Genomic DNA, 14307 nt, shown 5'->3' on the forward strand with positions numbered 1-14307 from the left:
TGAGATCACCAGGAACCCACCACATGGAGGACGCAGCTCCTCCAGCATTTTAACCACTTTTTCTTGCCCGTGGGCTTCTATTATGGTTTAGATATTCTGATGTATAAAATTAGTATGCTGCCCCTTTCTTTTTCTTCTTACCTTTATATTATTACCAATTTTTCAGGCTTTTGAAAACTAATAACAAGCAACAACCGTTTTTGCACTTTTAGCAGCTGAATAATATGAGATCATATGACTCTACTATCATATTACTCCTCCCCCTTTCAAATATAGCTCCTTATTTTTTGGCATGTAAGATCACCTGGCATCTCTCATAAGTCTTCGCTGCTTCTCTGTTGTCTGAAAAGAGACCCCTAGAAAGTAGGTCCCCAGAGCAACGGGGAGGAGTGTGTTTTAAGATTTGTCTCATGTTGCTAAGCAAATAGCTATCCTGAAAGGCTGGTCCGGTTTCACTTCGCAGCAGCTGGGCATCAGGGTTTCTCTCCCGCCCACTCCCACGGGGCCGGTGGCACCCTGCACTTAGCGCGGTTTCTGAGGCTGTGCTGTGCCCGCCTAGACCTGCTGACCTGGTTCTCAGGAGCACTTCCCGCCCGAGGGCTGGGAGCACCGCGCTCATCCTCTGTCACTGGAGGCCGGCACGCACCAGGTTCCCACGGATGCTGCTGGCTCCTTCCACGCTGGCCTGCACCGCGACGCTGTGCAGACACCGCCTGCCATCCTCGGCCAGCAGCCCGGCCCCCTCCTGAGGTGGCGTGTGCGTGCCCAAGTCCCAGCATCCACCAGGGGCGGCAGTCCCTGTGGCATGGCGGACCGTGCAGGGCATCTGGGAGGGTTGGAGCCTGTGCCCTCCGCTGTGACTGCACAGCTTCTCCGGTTGGAATGACGGATTCCAGCTCTCAGCAATGCTGCTGCTTTTCAAAAAGCATTTTTATTGAATTTATTGGGGTGACATTAGTTAATACAGTTATGTAGGCTCCAGGTGAACAATTGTATATCAAATTGTGTGCTCACCACCCAGAGTTCAGTCTCCTCCCGTCACCATCTCCCGCCTTCCCCACGTGCCTCTGCTTCACACACCAGGTGACGGTCCTGGCTGCCCGGCTGCAGGTGCCGGACCCGCCGGGCAAGTGCCCCGGTGCCCGTGAGGGTCTGACGGCAGCCTGACTGCGCATCCTCTGAGCATACTTGTCACAAACAGACTCGACACTGGCCCGTTATTCACGGGAGGAAATTAAACGGGCGACGCAGTGTTTGTGGAAGCGGTGTGGCTTGGGGAGGGGGGTTTTCTGTGGCCCTGATGTTTTTTAATCGCAGTGAGAGGGTGAGTGAGGGAGTGTCAGGCACTGTGACGTGTGCTGGTTACCTCGGCTTTTTTCTTCGCTCTTTTGGTGTCTTTCAAGCTCCAGATAACGGGCACAGCGTCCACCGAGCCCTCGCTGTCCTGGACGGCTGGGCGTTTGCCCACGTCCTTCCGCTTTGAGAACTTTCCATCCATCCGTGACGTCACTTGGTCACTGTGACCATTGTCAGAGTAACGCCGCCCTGGTCTTCCTCACAGAAGCTGTCCTCGGAGAGGCCGAGCTCGGACGGGGAGGGCGTCCCGGAGAACGGAGTCACCATGTGCAACGGGAAAGAGCAGGGTGAGTCTGCCCGAGCAGAGACCAGAATCCCAGCCCTTCCTCTCGGAGGCCGAGCGACAGTCCTGCACTGCAGACCACATTCCGCCGTCAGTCACCCGGGGAGGGATGTCTGTGTCCCCCCGGCTGCTGGGGACCATAGGCTGTGAGCCTGGGATCAGGCTGAAGCCCGCCCGTGGCGTGTGCGTAGCGCGGTGAGCGGCGCCCTCGTTGGCATACGTGCTTTGTGTTTGGACAACACTGAGCGGTGGCCACCGTCCGCACAGTGGAGACATGGGACAGTTTTGGCCCCGGTGTTCCTGTGCTCCGTCCCCACCCCCGCTCCCGGCAGCTGCGGGTCCGTGCTCTGTCCTCCCCGACATGCCCTATGCGTGTGCGTGGAGTCCACCGCGGAGCCTTTGGGGATGGCTTCCTGGCTCAGCCTCAGACTTGAGGAGCCCCGTGTGCAGGTGCTCAGGGTCCGAGCAGGAGGGCAGCATGGGTGCAGCACGGCCAGCTCGCCCGCACCCACCAGGAGGGCTGGCTGCTGGCAGCTCGGTGCCTGGGAGCGAAGCTGCTGTGGATGCGTCTTCCTCTCCCGGTTAATACCCAGGAGCAGGGTGCTGGGCCACATGCCCACTCGCCAGCCGTGGTGGTCTTGGCATTTGGCCGTTTGGACAGCTGTGCAGCTGGCCTCACTGTGCACCTGCCCGTGACCACAGCTGACCAAGTCTAATGGGCTTGTTTGCCGTCCAGCATCCTCTGTGGTGAAGTCTGTTCACATCCTCTGCCCTGTGTAGTGAGTTGTTTGTTCTCTGACTGACTTCTGAGAGCTCCTCCGGCTGCTGAGGACAAGCCCTCTCTGATATGTGATTTCCTTCCAGCGCGGGGGCGGGCTGGGAGGGGCCGTGGGGCAGGGATCTTTCCCTGGAAGCCTGCGGCCTCCGCCTGCACCGGGACCGGCTCCGTGAGCATCTGCCCCATGGCTGGAGGCCAGCGCCGTCCCAGCGGCCACACAGCACCCAGCCTGGTCTAGCCAGGTCTCCGCACTGCAGTGATAGGGCAGGCTCACGGCGGAGGCACGGCCTCTGCTCTGCCGTGACTTTCTCGGACGCTCAGTGGTTAGTGATTGTAGTTCTCTGCCTTCTCTGTCCTCCAAGACCACATGTGTAGCCACAGCGGGAACCGTCTCTGAGGTTTGCCCGAGAGGAGACCAGCGTACACTCAGGCTCCTGCCCGGATGCCCGGGCCAGCGGACGCCCAGCTTCTCCTCCCAGGTCCCTGAGGGGGCGAGTGTACCCACCCAGCACTGCCGGGCCTCTCACAGCAGAGCTGCCTTCCATACTGTGAAATGCCGACGTCAGTTCAGACACTTGGGGCCTGTCGCCATGCGTTGTGTATTGCAGTCGCTCACTGAGTGGTTCCTGCAGGAAGTCAGTGGTTAACCTGCACTTGGCCTTCTCTCCTCCCTTCCGCTCTGGACTCTGTGCGCTGAGGGCTCCATCAGGGTCCCTTCGTCCTCGCCGTGTTACCCTCGGTCACGTGCAGTGGTCCAGCCCCTGCGTCCGAGCCACGGGGTGACTGCAGCCCCTGCGCTCAAGGCGAATGATACCCCGTGGCGCGCTGATGCACCGCGTTCCAGTGATCCGTGGCTGACCTGCTGGTGCCGCCGCGATCAAGTACAGGGAACTGGTCTTGGCACTAGTCCGGGGAGCTTCGCTGCCCGGTGTGGCTCGTTGGTAACTTACAGAGTCACACTCCGACGGAGTAAGGCAGGTCCCCGAAGGCCGGCCTCCGGGCGCTCCATGAGTAAGATGGGAGGGAGAATAAACTGGCCGTGACTCACAGTGTCCTCCTGTCGCTCCAGTGTCGGGTCTGTAACACAACATGCTTTCTGTTGTCGTTATTCTTGCCAGTCAAGAGGAAAAAAAGTTCCAAACCAGAGGGCAAGGGCACCGTGACTAAAGTCACCGGGAAGAAAATCACCAAGATCATCGGCCTGGGGAAGAAAAAGCCATCCACCGACGAGCAGACCTCCTCCGCCGAGGAGGACGTGCCCACCTGCGGTAAGACAGCCCCTGAGCTCCCGGCGAGCGTGCCTGCCCTGGGCCCCCCCGGGAGGCAGAGCCAGGGCGCGGCCCGCGGCCGGCGCCTCCCGGCCGCGCTGAGCCGCCCTGTCGCCGCAGGCCACCTGAACGTGCTCTCCAACAACCGCTGGCGGGAGCGCTGGTGCAGGGTCAAGGACAACAAGCTCATCCTGCACAAGGACAGGACCGACCTGAAGACCCACCTCGTGTCCATCCCCCTCCGAGGCTGCGAGGTGATCCCGGGGCTGGACTCCAGGCACCCGCTGACCTTCCGGCTGCTCCGCAACGGGCAGGAGGTGGCCGTGCTGGAGGTAGGAGGCCTTCCTTCCCGGAGCCGTGCCCGGTCCGGTCCCCGCCGCTGAGGGACAGCGCCCTGTGTCACCCCCTTTCTCCCTCTCCCTCTGCCTGTCCGTCTGCTGTCCTCGGGCAGCCCCTCCTGGGGGTCCTGGGCCAGCGCCCCGCTTCTGCTGGCCCTGCAGTGAGCTTGGGCCCAGGCATCTCCTGGGCGGCCCCTCAGCGGCCCCTCAGCGCCTTGCTTCCGTGTTTCCAGCAGAGTGGCCTCACAGGGACGGCCCCCAGAGGGTGCTGTCCTCCCTCATCCTGCAGGGCCCGTGGCGGCTCCAGGCAGTGAGTGTGCCGATGCTGTGGCCAGCGAGCCGCGTGTGTGGGCACCGAGACCGGGTTTCCGGGAGCCCTGGCTCCGTGCACAGCCGACCCCGTGGCTGCCTTTCTGGAGCCAGCCGTTAGCTGAGGAGGAAAGGCGGTTAGCAGCCTCGGCCTGGCGGGCCCCGTGGGGGGGCACCGTGAGGTGCAGTGCAGGTTGCACGTGGAGAAGATCAGATCCAGAGTTGGGAGCGTTCACGAGTAAACGTCCTGAAAACAGCACCTACGGCAGCCGGTGCCTGAGCCACAGGGCACCTCCGCCAGCACAGCCACGGGAGGGGCACATGCTGATGCCTCCACTGAGGGGAAGGGAATGCCATGCTGCCAGCTGCGGGGGGGAGCCCGCGGCCCGCAGGGCGCACGCCGGCCGCCGTCCTGGGCGCTGGGCCGCGCAGGCGGCGCTGCTTTCCCACCAGATTTCACTGTCAGGCTGGTAAAGCTTTGTCAACAGCTTCACCTGGCGGAGCTTTCACTGACACACAGCTCCACGCCCCGCACCCCAGTGCCCTCCCCCAATAGTGCAGGCACCGTGGGACCACGTCTCCCCGTCCTGGGTCTCGTCATTATGCTTCCAGGCTCAGCTGCATGCAGAGCGAGTCCCAGGCTCGGCAGCCCTCCCCACGCTCTGCGGCTCACTGGCATTGGCTTCAGGTCCCACGCGTGCCGTCTGCGTGGGCTCTGCCGTGGGCTCTGCCGTGGACTCTGCCCTCCCCGGAGCCCGTGGCAGCTCTTCGCTGACGGAGCGGCACGCTCCCCCCCCCCCCCCCCACCGCAGGCGGCGTCCTCGGAAGACATGGGCCGGTGGATCGGGGTCCTGCTGGCGGAGACGGGGTCCTCCACCGACCCCGGCGCGCTGCACTACGACTACATCGACGTGGAGATGTCGGCCAACATCATCCAGACGGCCAAGCAGACCTTCTGGTGAGGCCAGGGCGCGGGGCGGACACGATGGACGGCTGCAGGCTGTGCGCGGCCTAGTGGCTGGCCTGGCGCCGGGCGGTGGGAGGAGAGGAAGCTCTGTCCGTGTGTTTCCTGTGAGCGACTGTGTTTGGGGCCAGCACGTGGCACGTGCCTCGGTCTCACTCCTGCTTTTCACGGAAGCAGAAGGGGCGCCGGCGGCAGACCCCGGTGCTGAGCCGGCCCGTCCTCTGGGGCTGCCGGCCGGTTGGGCCCGGGCGCTGAGAGGCGGCGGGTGTGGCACAGGCCTCCTCCAGCCGGACGCCGAGTGTGACGCGTCAGTCTCACGTCCCGGAGTCTGCCCCTCGGACCCCGCTCCTCCCTGGCACTGTGCCCGGGGGAGTGCTGGGCCGACCCCGGCAGATCCATGTGCCCCGGCTTCTCCCTCGTCCCGTCACTGCCTCGTGACAACGTGTGCGCGGTGCCTTCCCAGATGCCTCCAACGCATCCTTTAACTGAGAAGACCTTAGATATGTGTTTATTAACGAGTCAGGAAACTCAGATGTTTAACTGTTCTCTTTCCTGGGCATACTTCATATGCCCTAAGTGTAGAGTGGTCCTATACAGTTCTCTGTCAGGAGAAAGCAAGAGGAGCTGCTTTATAAATTAGAGTTAGTGCTCTGGGCCCAGCGAGGCGTGCACAGCCGCCTGCCCCCAGCAGAGGGCAGCAGCTCCCTCGGAAAGCCTCCTGCCGCTGGCCCAGGCCCCCAGCCCTGAGCCCGCTGGCCCCTGTGCGGGCGCTGGCCCTGCTCCAGCACCGGCAGGTCCCGCTGCCTCCTGCCTCCTGCGTCCTGCCTCCGGCCTCCTCTCTCCTCCCTCCGGGACCACAGGGAGCTCCTGGGGAAAGAACATGGGAAACAAAGTCCTTTAAAACCGCCAGCTGTTGGCGTCACCGCCAGGGGGTGCTCGCAGGGGGTCCTCCCAGGCAGGCGTGCTGCCTTCCCGTTGGTCCTCCAGGGGGGCGTGCAGCCATGGCTCCGGCAGCTCCCGCACGGAGGCTCCCACACCCTCTGACGGCCGAGCACAGGCCGGGGCTCAGCCAGGCTCCCGGCCCGGCGGGGGAGTCACCTCACGTCCTGTCTTTCAGCTTCATGAACAGACGTGTCGTCTCCACCAACCCCTACCTCGGGGGCACCCCCAACGGCTACGCCCACCCCAGCGGGACGGCGCTGCACTACGACGACGCCCCCTGCGTGAACGGCGCGGTGAGTGCCGGCCGGGCGGGCGGGCAGGGCGTGCCGGCGGCTCCATCCCCCTGTCCTGTCCGGCCAGCTGTCGTCTCCCTCTGCCTTTGGACACGCAGGCATGTGACCCCACAGGCAGGTTCTCCCTCCGTGTCCCCTGTCCGTCACTGATTAGACAGAGGAGAACACGTTAGAGTACACGCCTCGGTAAGGCACATGTGGTGACTGTCATTTCCCGGGGGCACACGAGCTGAGCAAGCACCATGGAAGGCAGAGGAGGGAGGGAGGGAAATGGCCATGTAATCACGAAATGACGTACACAGAGTCCGACGTAACCCGAGGACTGTCTGTATAAGCAACTAAAACTCAGTTTGCAGCCATGGCCCTTCTCCCTCAGCCCCTCCCCCATGGGGCTGCTGGGACCCGCCCAGCAGTCTGTCCTCCTTACGTGACTCACATATCTCCCCCTTCCTCCTCCAGTCCCTTGTCACCCCTCCCTCCCCCTCCCTCCCTCCCCGTCATCTTCCCCCCGCCTCCCCCCTGAGCACTAAGCGGATGAGATGCTGCCGTTGCCCTTAAAGGGCCTCCAGGCTGGTGGGTGAGGAGGGGGTGGGAGGAGCCAGTGGGGACCTGGGCCGGGCAGGGCCTGTCCAAGGGCAGATGGAGGTGAATTCTGGGTCCGTGTGTCATGGGTGAGGGTGTGAGGGGGACTCTGCACCCCAGGGGGCTGCAGGGTCCACTGGCTGGAGTCCTGCCTGAGGCTGGCGGGGGGAGGGGTCGAGGGGGAGCCACGTCCGGTCCCACCCTGAGAAACATCGTGTCCAGCCAGTCCCCCGCTCCATTCCCGCCGCCACCTTTCCCCCGGCCAGCAGCCGGCACCCCTGGAGAGGCTGCGCGCCCCCACAGGGCAGTCCGGGCAGCCCTGCAGAGCACCAGAGCCTGGTCCAGGCCACCGTTTCTAAGGTGGGCCTGCTCCCCCGCCCATGTCACCATTCTCTGCTGACCGCGCCTGGCCCTGTCCGCGCCACCAGAGCGGGTGGGCAGTCTGCACCTCCAGCTCGGCCTCAGGAAACCCACACCTACTCTCAGTCTCCCTCCGAGGCCCTCCCCGTCCCCAGCCACACCTCCCACAGGCGTGAGATGAGGAGGTGGGGCCACAGGCACCCCGCCCCAGCCTGTCCCGGGCTCTGGTGGAGGTGGCTCAGGCCGCAGGGACCAGGCTGCTCAGGGCGTCCGCGGACTCCCTCGGAGGGCTCTGCGCCCGAGGCTCTGCGGGACCTCGTCCTGGGCCATCCCCGCGCGGCGCCCTGGCACCGGGCTTCCATGCGGCCTGGCAGCGCCTTGCCCGGCCCGGCTCCCTGTCCGTCCCCGGGGGGCGGGGGGGGGCAGCTCTTCTCTTTACGAAGTTTGCACTTCTGACCCCAGACCGCGCTGCCAGCGGCTCATTTTCAGTAGCTCAGCCGTTCGGGGTCCCTGGGCCCAGCGCAGGCCTTAGTGAGTCTCTGGACGGGTCTCTGACACCACACACGGGGAGCACACCCACTTTTAACCAGAAACTTCCGTGAGCTTCTATCTCCGTGTGACTCAGGCCCTGGGTGTTTTAGGAAGATAGTCTAGTCTAGACCCTGTAACAGCCCGGACACACGTGCGCCCTCGTTTATCTGCACGTCCCCTATTTTTAGCTCGGAGCCGGGCCCCAGCATCACCAAAATAGCCGCGCTCAGCAAGGAGCGGGAGCACGCCTGCTGGGCCTGAGCTGCTCCCGTGTCTACAGCAGAGGCTGTCATTACCGCTGCGGGCGGAGCCGGAGAGGGACGGGGACGGGGATAAGCGCTGCAGGAGCCAGCCTCCCTCTGTAAGGCAGAGCGTGCCGGAGGCCTTAAAACAGAGGCTGTGCGCAGGGCGAGCTCCATGTCCCTGCTCTCCCGCCGCCCACAGCGATTTAGTCCTCAAGGGAAAGGCTTTTGTCAAAACAGAGCCGTTCGTCACTTCCACTCGGAAACCTCCTCTTTTCTGTGACGATTGGCTTTCTTTTCAAGGCTGCTTTGGTCGCGGCCATTTAGTCAACCCTGCGAGGGGGCAGGTGGACAGTGCCTGTGAGCCTCTGCCTCAGTTTCCCCTGCTTCCTGCAGTGCCGTGAGAGCTGGAGGAGGTGGGGTCTGTGAAGCCCTCCAGACAGGGTCCAGAACCCGTGACCACTGCAAAGTAAAAGGTCCCCATCCCATCCCCATCCCCGTCCCCATCCGCGTCCCTTCCCGCAAGCACGTGGCTCTGCTTTTGGATCTGGGGGACTCCCCCAAACCTAAAGAAATGTCAAGTCAGCCCTTTTTGTTCTGCTTGACCAGACAGAACAGGAACTTCTAAGCCAATGACCGGGGCGGGCCAAGGAGGGGAGAGGCTGTCCTTCAGCCCAGCAGCAGGCAGCGCCCCCGGGCCAGCTCCCTGCAGCGTGTGGGCTCTCCAGCCGCGGGCACGGGGGTGGGCGCTGACGGCGTCCCGCGCTAACCCTGTCCCGCACTAACCCTGTGTCCCGCGCTAACCCGCGTCCGCGCCCGCGCTAACGTCTGTCTGCTTGAGGCCGAGGCACTAACCGCCTGTGTGTGTTGCAGTGGGACCCGGACGGCAGAGGCCCGGGAGGAGCGGCGCTGTACGATAACGCGGCGCTGTACGATAACTTGCCGTCGCCGGAAATCTTTGCGCGCTGCCCGCCGGCCGACAGGAGGGCTGCTAGGCCGCCTGCCGACACCCTGCCCTGTAACCATTACAAGCGGCCCACGGCCCGCGGGCTGCCTCCCGCCCCGTCTGTCACTAACACCTCTTCTGTGGGGAGGGCGTCTCTCGGGCTCGGCTCCCAGGTACAGCATCGCTTCTCTCCTCTGGCGCCCCCTCTGGCCGCAGCCTCCTGCCCAGTCTGGCCGTGTGCCACTCGTAGTAAGCGGGACACCTGGGAAAGCAGTGGACAGGGAGCTGCCTCGGTACCCCCCTCCCCTCCCGTCCCTGCTGTGGGCTCCGCTCACCCCCTCCCTCTCCATCCCTGCTGTGGGCCCCGCTTTCCCTGCACACCTGGCTCTTTCCGGTCCGGGGTGTCCCCATCCCGTCCCCATCCGCGTCCCATCCCCGTCCGGGGGAGAGGTTTAGGAAAGGACCGGGACGGTGAGACTTTGCGGGAGATTGTGAGCTGCACGTTGGTTAATGTTTCCATTAAACGTCAGCACCGGCGGACCCTGATCCTTACACAGAAGCCAGGCCCAGTCAGGCCGCTGCGGGGGAGAGCCAGGAGAGGATAAGGATTTGGGATTATCAGTGACCAATGGTCACAGCCTGTTGTCAGGCTGTTGTCCCACCTCAGCTCTGTGGCAAACGGTAGCATTTCGCTACAAATACTGGTGTGTTTTCATGCCTTTTCGGCCTAAGACTTTTACCCCTGGCACACAGCCCTGTGCCCGTGTGCGAGTGCTCCCTGGAGCAGGTGGCACCGGAGAGATGGCCTCCCTCCCCATGTGGGGATCGTTACAAAGTGAGGAGTGCCAGAAAGCCCGGGATCTCAGATCGGGCGGCACTCAGAAGCGCTCCGGCCGAGGCTCTCGTCAGCACAGCACAGCTTTGTTTGCTTCTGATTTAAAAAAATCTGTTTTTATTTCAGAGAGAAAGATAGAGGGAGGGAGAAATATTGATTGGCTGCCCCCTGCATACCACCTACTGGGGATCGAGTCCACAACCTGGGCATTGCCCTGACCCGAATCAATTCAGTGTCCTTTGGTTCATGGGTCAGCACTCAACCACTGAGCCACACCAGCCAGCTGTTTGCTTCTGATTTCTTTTTTTTAATATATTTTATTGATTTTTTACAGAGAGGAAGGGAGAGAGATAGAGAGCTAGAAATGTCAATGAGAGAGAAACATCGACCAGCTGCCTCTTGCACACCCCCTACCGAGGATGTGCCCGCAACCAACATACATGCCCCTGACCGGAATCGAACCCGGGACCCTTCAGTCCGCAGACCGACGCTCTACTGCTGAGCCAAACCGGTTTCGGCTGCTTCTGATTTTTGATGACAGTTGCTCAGTGTCTGTCCAGTGAGTCTGAAGGCTGGACGTGGGAGCCAGAGGCTCTGGCCTCGTTGATTATGGTGGTCAGACATGGTGGTTACTAAGTGGGGGCTCAGGGGTCATGGCTCACTCAGAGCTGGTGACAGAGCCAAATTTAGGCCCCGCCCATGGTGCAGGGTGGGCATGACCTCGGGGTGTGGGCCTAGACACCCAGCTCACCTCCCGCCAGCTGCACTCCTGCACACAGGGCTGTCCGCTGCTGAGCACATCCACGGGCTGGCCCACCTGCCAGGAAGTGGCGGGGCTGGGAATTCAGCACCTGTGGCTCCTTCCTGAGACCCTGCCGGTGAAACGCGGCAGAGAAACCAGCTGCGGCTGCTCCCCCAGGGGGCCCCTGAAGGAGCTCGCCCCTGGTCCAAGCACAGGCCCCCAGAGCAGCTGCCCGCTCCCCCCAACCGACCCCCACTCCCCCATCACAGCTGTCAGCGCACATGTCGCGGCTGCTTCCCTGCCGAGGGTGTCCTGCGCCCCTCACGCTGGAGACGCAGCCTCCGGGAACCCCAGCTCCCAGGGTTTGGGAGCCGAGGTGTCTCCTGCCTCCCTGAGAGCTGCTGTGGGTGCTGGGTGCTGCCGGCGGGCGCAGAGGGAACCGCCCCGCAGACCAGCACCGGTGCCTCAGTTGTTGGTGGGTAAGTGTCCTCTCTCTGTGTCCACAGCTGAAGAGCAGAAAGCCCCCGCTCGCAGCCAGCGGGGCCGCGGGCAGAGGCAAGCCCCCGAGCGGCCAGCCCAAGAAGGCCGAGCCGGCCGCCGGCGTGAGGCGCACGCCTTCCAGTGAGTGCCCGTCCCCGTCCGTGGTCCCGTCCGTGGCCGCGGGCGCCTCTGCAGTGTGGAGGGGCTGGGGGCCGTGGAGAGATGGGCCTGCAGCTCATCACCTTCCCCCTGCCGGCACGCTGGGACTCAGGCCTGACAGGCGCTCCACACCCACCCGGGCTCCCCTTCCTATTCTCATGGTCCGCTTGTTCACCCACCGATGTTACGTGCTGGTGCGCCTGTGCAGAGCGCTGGACGGGCTGCAGCCAGCGGGGACGGGCTGGGGAAGAAGCCTGAAATCCACCGGGAACTAGCCACAGCCAGGACTGCGTGTATGCTCACGCCTCCTCGCTGCGGCTGTGGGATGTGCACTGCGGGCGAGGTGCCGGCCTGCAGGGAAGAGATTAGAGGATTTCTTGCTCCTGTTTTCATGTAGAACGTGGTTCCTGAGAATTCTGGGTGATCAGCTGGCTCCGGCCGGCCCGTTCTCTCCTGCGGAGTTCCCGGAGCCAGCTGACTTACCTAGCGAGGCGAAGACAGGGGCCGGGGCGGCTCTGCGCATGCCCTCTGTCTGCAGGCTAACGCTTTCCTGCCTGTCTCAGACGCTGACCAGTACAGGTACGGCAAGAACAGGGTGGAGGCGGACGCCAGGCGGCTGCAGAGCCAGGAGGAGGAGCTGCTGCGGCGGAAGGAAGCCCTGCGGACCAGGCTGGCCCAGCTCCGGAAGGAGAGGGGGGACCTGCGGGCCGCCATCGAGGCGAACGCTGGTAGGAGGCGCCGTCGGGAGGGTCTGGTTCCTGTCTGTGCAGCCTCCCCTCCCTCAGCCCGCGGTCAGATTCACGCGCGTCCCACACTGCTTCCCGGGTCTGGAAGCATTGCCAGTTACCCAGGGTGGTGCCGGTGCGGGAGCCAGGACAGGCGGGAGGGATAGGTGCCGGGTGCGGGAGCCCGGGACAGGCAGGGGGATGGTGCCGGGTGCGGGAGTCGGGGACAGGCAGGGGGACGGGTGTGGGAGTCCGGGACAGGCAGGGTGCCGGGTGCGGGAGTCTGGGACAGGCAGGGGGACGGGTGCGGGAGCCGGGACAGGCAGGGGGACGGGTGCGGGAGTCTGGGACAGGCAGGGGGACGGGTGCGGGAGCCGGGACAGGCAGGGGGACGGGTGCCCGGGACAGGCAGGGGGACGGGTGCGGGAGTCTGGGACAGGCAGGGGGACGGGTGCGGGAGTCTGGGACAGGCTGGGGGACGGGTGCGGGAGCCCGGGACAGGCAGGGGGATGGTGCCGGGTGTGGGAGTCCGGGACAGGCAGGGGGACGGGTGCGGGAGCCCGGGACAGGCAGGGGGAAGGGTGCGGGAGTCTGGGACAGGCAGGGGGATGGTGCCGGGTGTGGGAGTCCGGGACAGGCAGGGGGACGGGTGTGGGAGCCCAGGACAGGCAGGGGGATGGTGCCGGGTGCGGACAGGCAGGGGGACGGGTGCCGGGTGCGGGAGTCCGGAACAGGCGGGAGGGGACAGCACCCCTAGGAGGGCCCGCTGAGGGCAGGGCAGTGTGAGCTATTGGAAGGGAGGGGGTGAGGCCAGGTCGAGTGCGGCTGGGGCAGGGGCAGGGGCAGGGGCAGGGGCGGGAGAGGGAGGAGCTACAGAGCGCAGCTGAGTAAAGGCAGTCCTAAGGAGCATGGCGCTGGGCCAGGTGGCTTGTGCGTGGGCAGAAGTGGGCACGGGGCCTGGTGAAGGACGGACTGCAGACACACAGGCCTCAGCTCCAGCTGCTCTCCCCTGGGCAGTTCTAGCCCGTGTCTCCGTGTGGCCGGCCCAGCATGGAAGGGGAGAAGGGAGAGGAGTAGAGAGCCAAGGAGGCCCGGAGACACCTGCCTCCTGGTAGCTCAGTGTGTGTGTGTGTGTGTGTGTGTGTCGGGTGAGGGGGATGCTGGCACGCGGGCGCAAGGATCTGGGCCTTCCTGGCTGCCTCGTGACTTGCACGGGCGGGTGCTGGCTGGGCTGGGCAGGTGCAGCTGCAAGCGGAGTGCAATGCCAGCCAGAGGCTGGGCAGGAGGGAGGTGCCGACACAGAGGTCAGAGCAGCTTCTGGCCTCAGAGAAGAGCCCCCCGTGCTGGCACCAACCAGGCTGCATACCCAGGTTACCCGGCTCCCTTAGCTGTCCTGTGAGCAAGGCGCCAGCTTTCCCATGTCACTGCCCACGTGCCAATCACATGAAGCACGTGTGCTCTGTGCGGGAGGGAGCGTGTTGGACGGAGGGCGGTGAAGCCTGCTGCTCTGGGTCCACGTGACGTGAGCAGTGAGGCCGCGCTCCCGCCGTTCTCCACCCGCAGCCCCGCAGGGTGGGAGCGGGCCTGGCTCCCCGGAGGCCGGGGAGTGTCCCGGGGGGTGTCTGCGGTCCCTGCGGGGCCTCAGGGTCTGTGCTCCAGGCAGGAAGGCGCAGCTGGCCCTGGAGGAGAAGCTGAAGGCGCTGGAGGAGGAGTGCCGGCGGAAGGAGGCGGAGCGCGTCAGCCTGGAGCTGGAGCTCACCGAGGTCACCGAGAGCCTGCGCAAGGCCCGGGCGGGCGGCGTCACCCTGGGGCTGGCCATCGAGCCCCGTTCGGGGACCTCGAGTCCACAGGTGTGGTCCCCGCGCCCCCGAGCACCCACACACGGCCCCGAGCACCAGCACACGGCCCCGAGCACCCGCACACGGCCCCGAGCACCCACACACGGCCCCGAGCACACACACACACCCCGGAGCACCCATACACGGCCCCGAGCACCCACACACGGCCCCGAGAACCCACACACGGCCCCGGAGCACCCACACACATCCCGGAGCACCCACACACGGCCCCGAGCACCCACACACGGCCCCGGAGCACCCACACACGGCCCCGAGCACCCACACACACCCTGGAGCACCCACACACGGCCCCAAGCACCCACACACGCCCCTGAG

At 64.6% G+C, this 14307-nt stretch overlaps 1 protein-coding gene across 3 annotated transcripts in view; it reads left to right on the forward strand.

The window, feature by feature from the left end:
- The window catches only part of AFAP1 (actin filament associated protein 1), a 57595-nt gene that overhangs the window by 39416 nt on the left and 3872 nt on the right, over positions 1-14307 (forward strand). For 2 of the 3 annotated variants that reach the window (XM_036417174.2, XM_045573953.1), the window contains exons 8-16: positions 1562-1643; positions 3536-3685; positions 3806-4017; positions 5145-5290; positions 6414-6531; positions 9120-9365; positions 11276-11390; positions 11972-12136; positions 13793-13983. In XM_036417174.2, coding sequence (XP_036273067.1) covers positions 1562-1643; positions 3536-3685; positions 3806-4017; positions 5145-5290; positions 6414-6531; positions 9120-9365; positions 11276-11390; positions 11972-12136; positions 13793-13983 — 1425 coding nt within the window. The remainder of the gene's footprint in view (positions 1-1561; positions 1644-3535; positions 3686-3805; positions 4018-5144; positions 5291-6413; positions 6532-9119; positions 9366-11275; positions 11391-11971; positions 12137-13792; positions 13984-14307) is intronic. The other variant, XM_036417175.2, reaches the window with a different exon arrangement.

Source organism: Pipistrellus kuhlii, unplaced genomic scaffold (genome assembly GCF_014108245.1).
Source record: "Pipistrellus kuhlii isolate mPipKuh1 unplaced genomic scaffold, mPipKuh1.p scaffold_m20_p_58, whole genome shotgun sequence".
NCBI classification, from domain to species: domain Eukaryota; kingdom Metazoa; phylum Chordata; class Mammalia; order Chiroptera; family Vespertilionidae; genus Pipistrellus; species Pipistrellus kuhlii.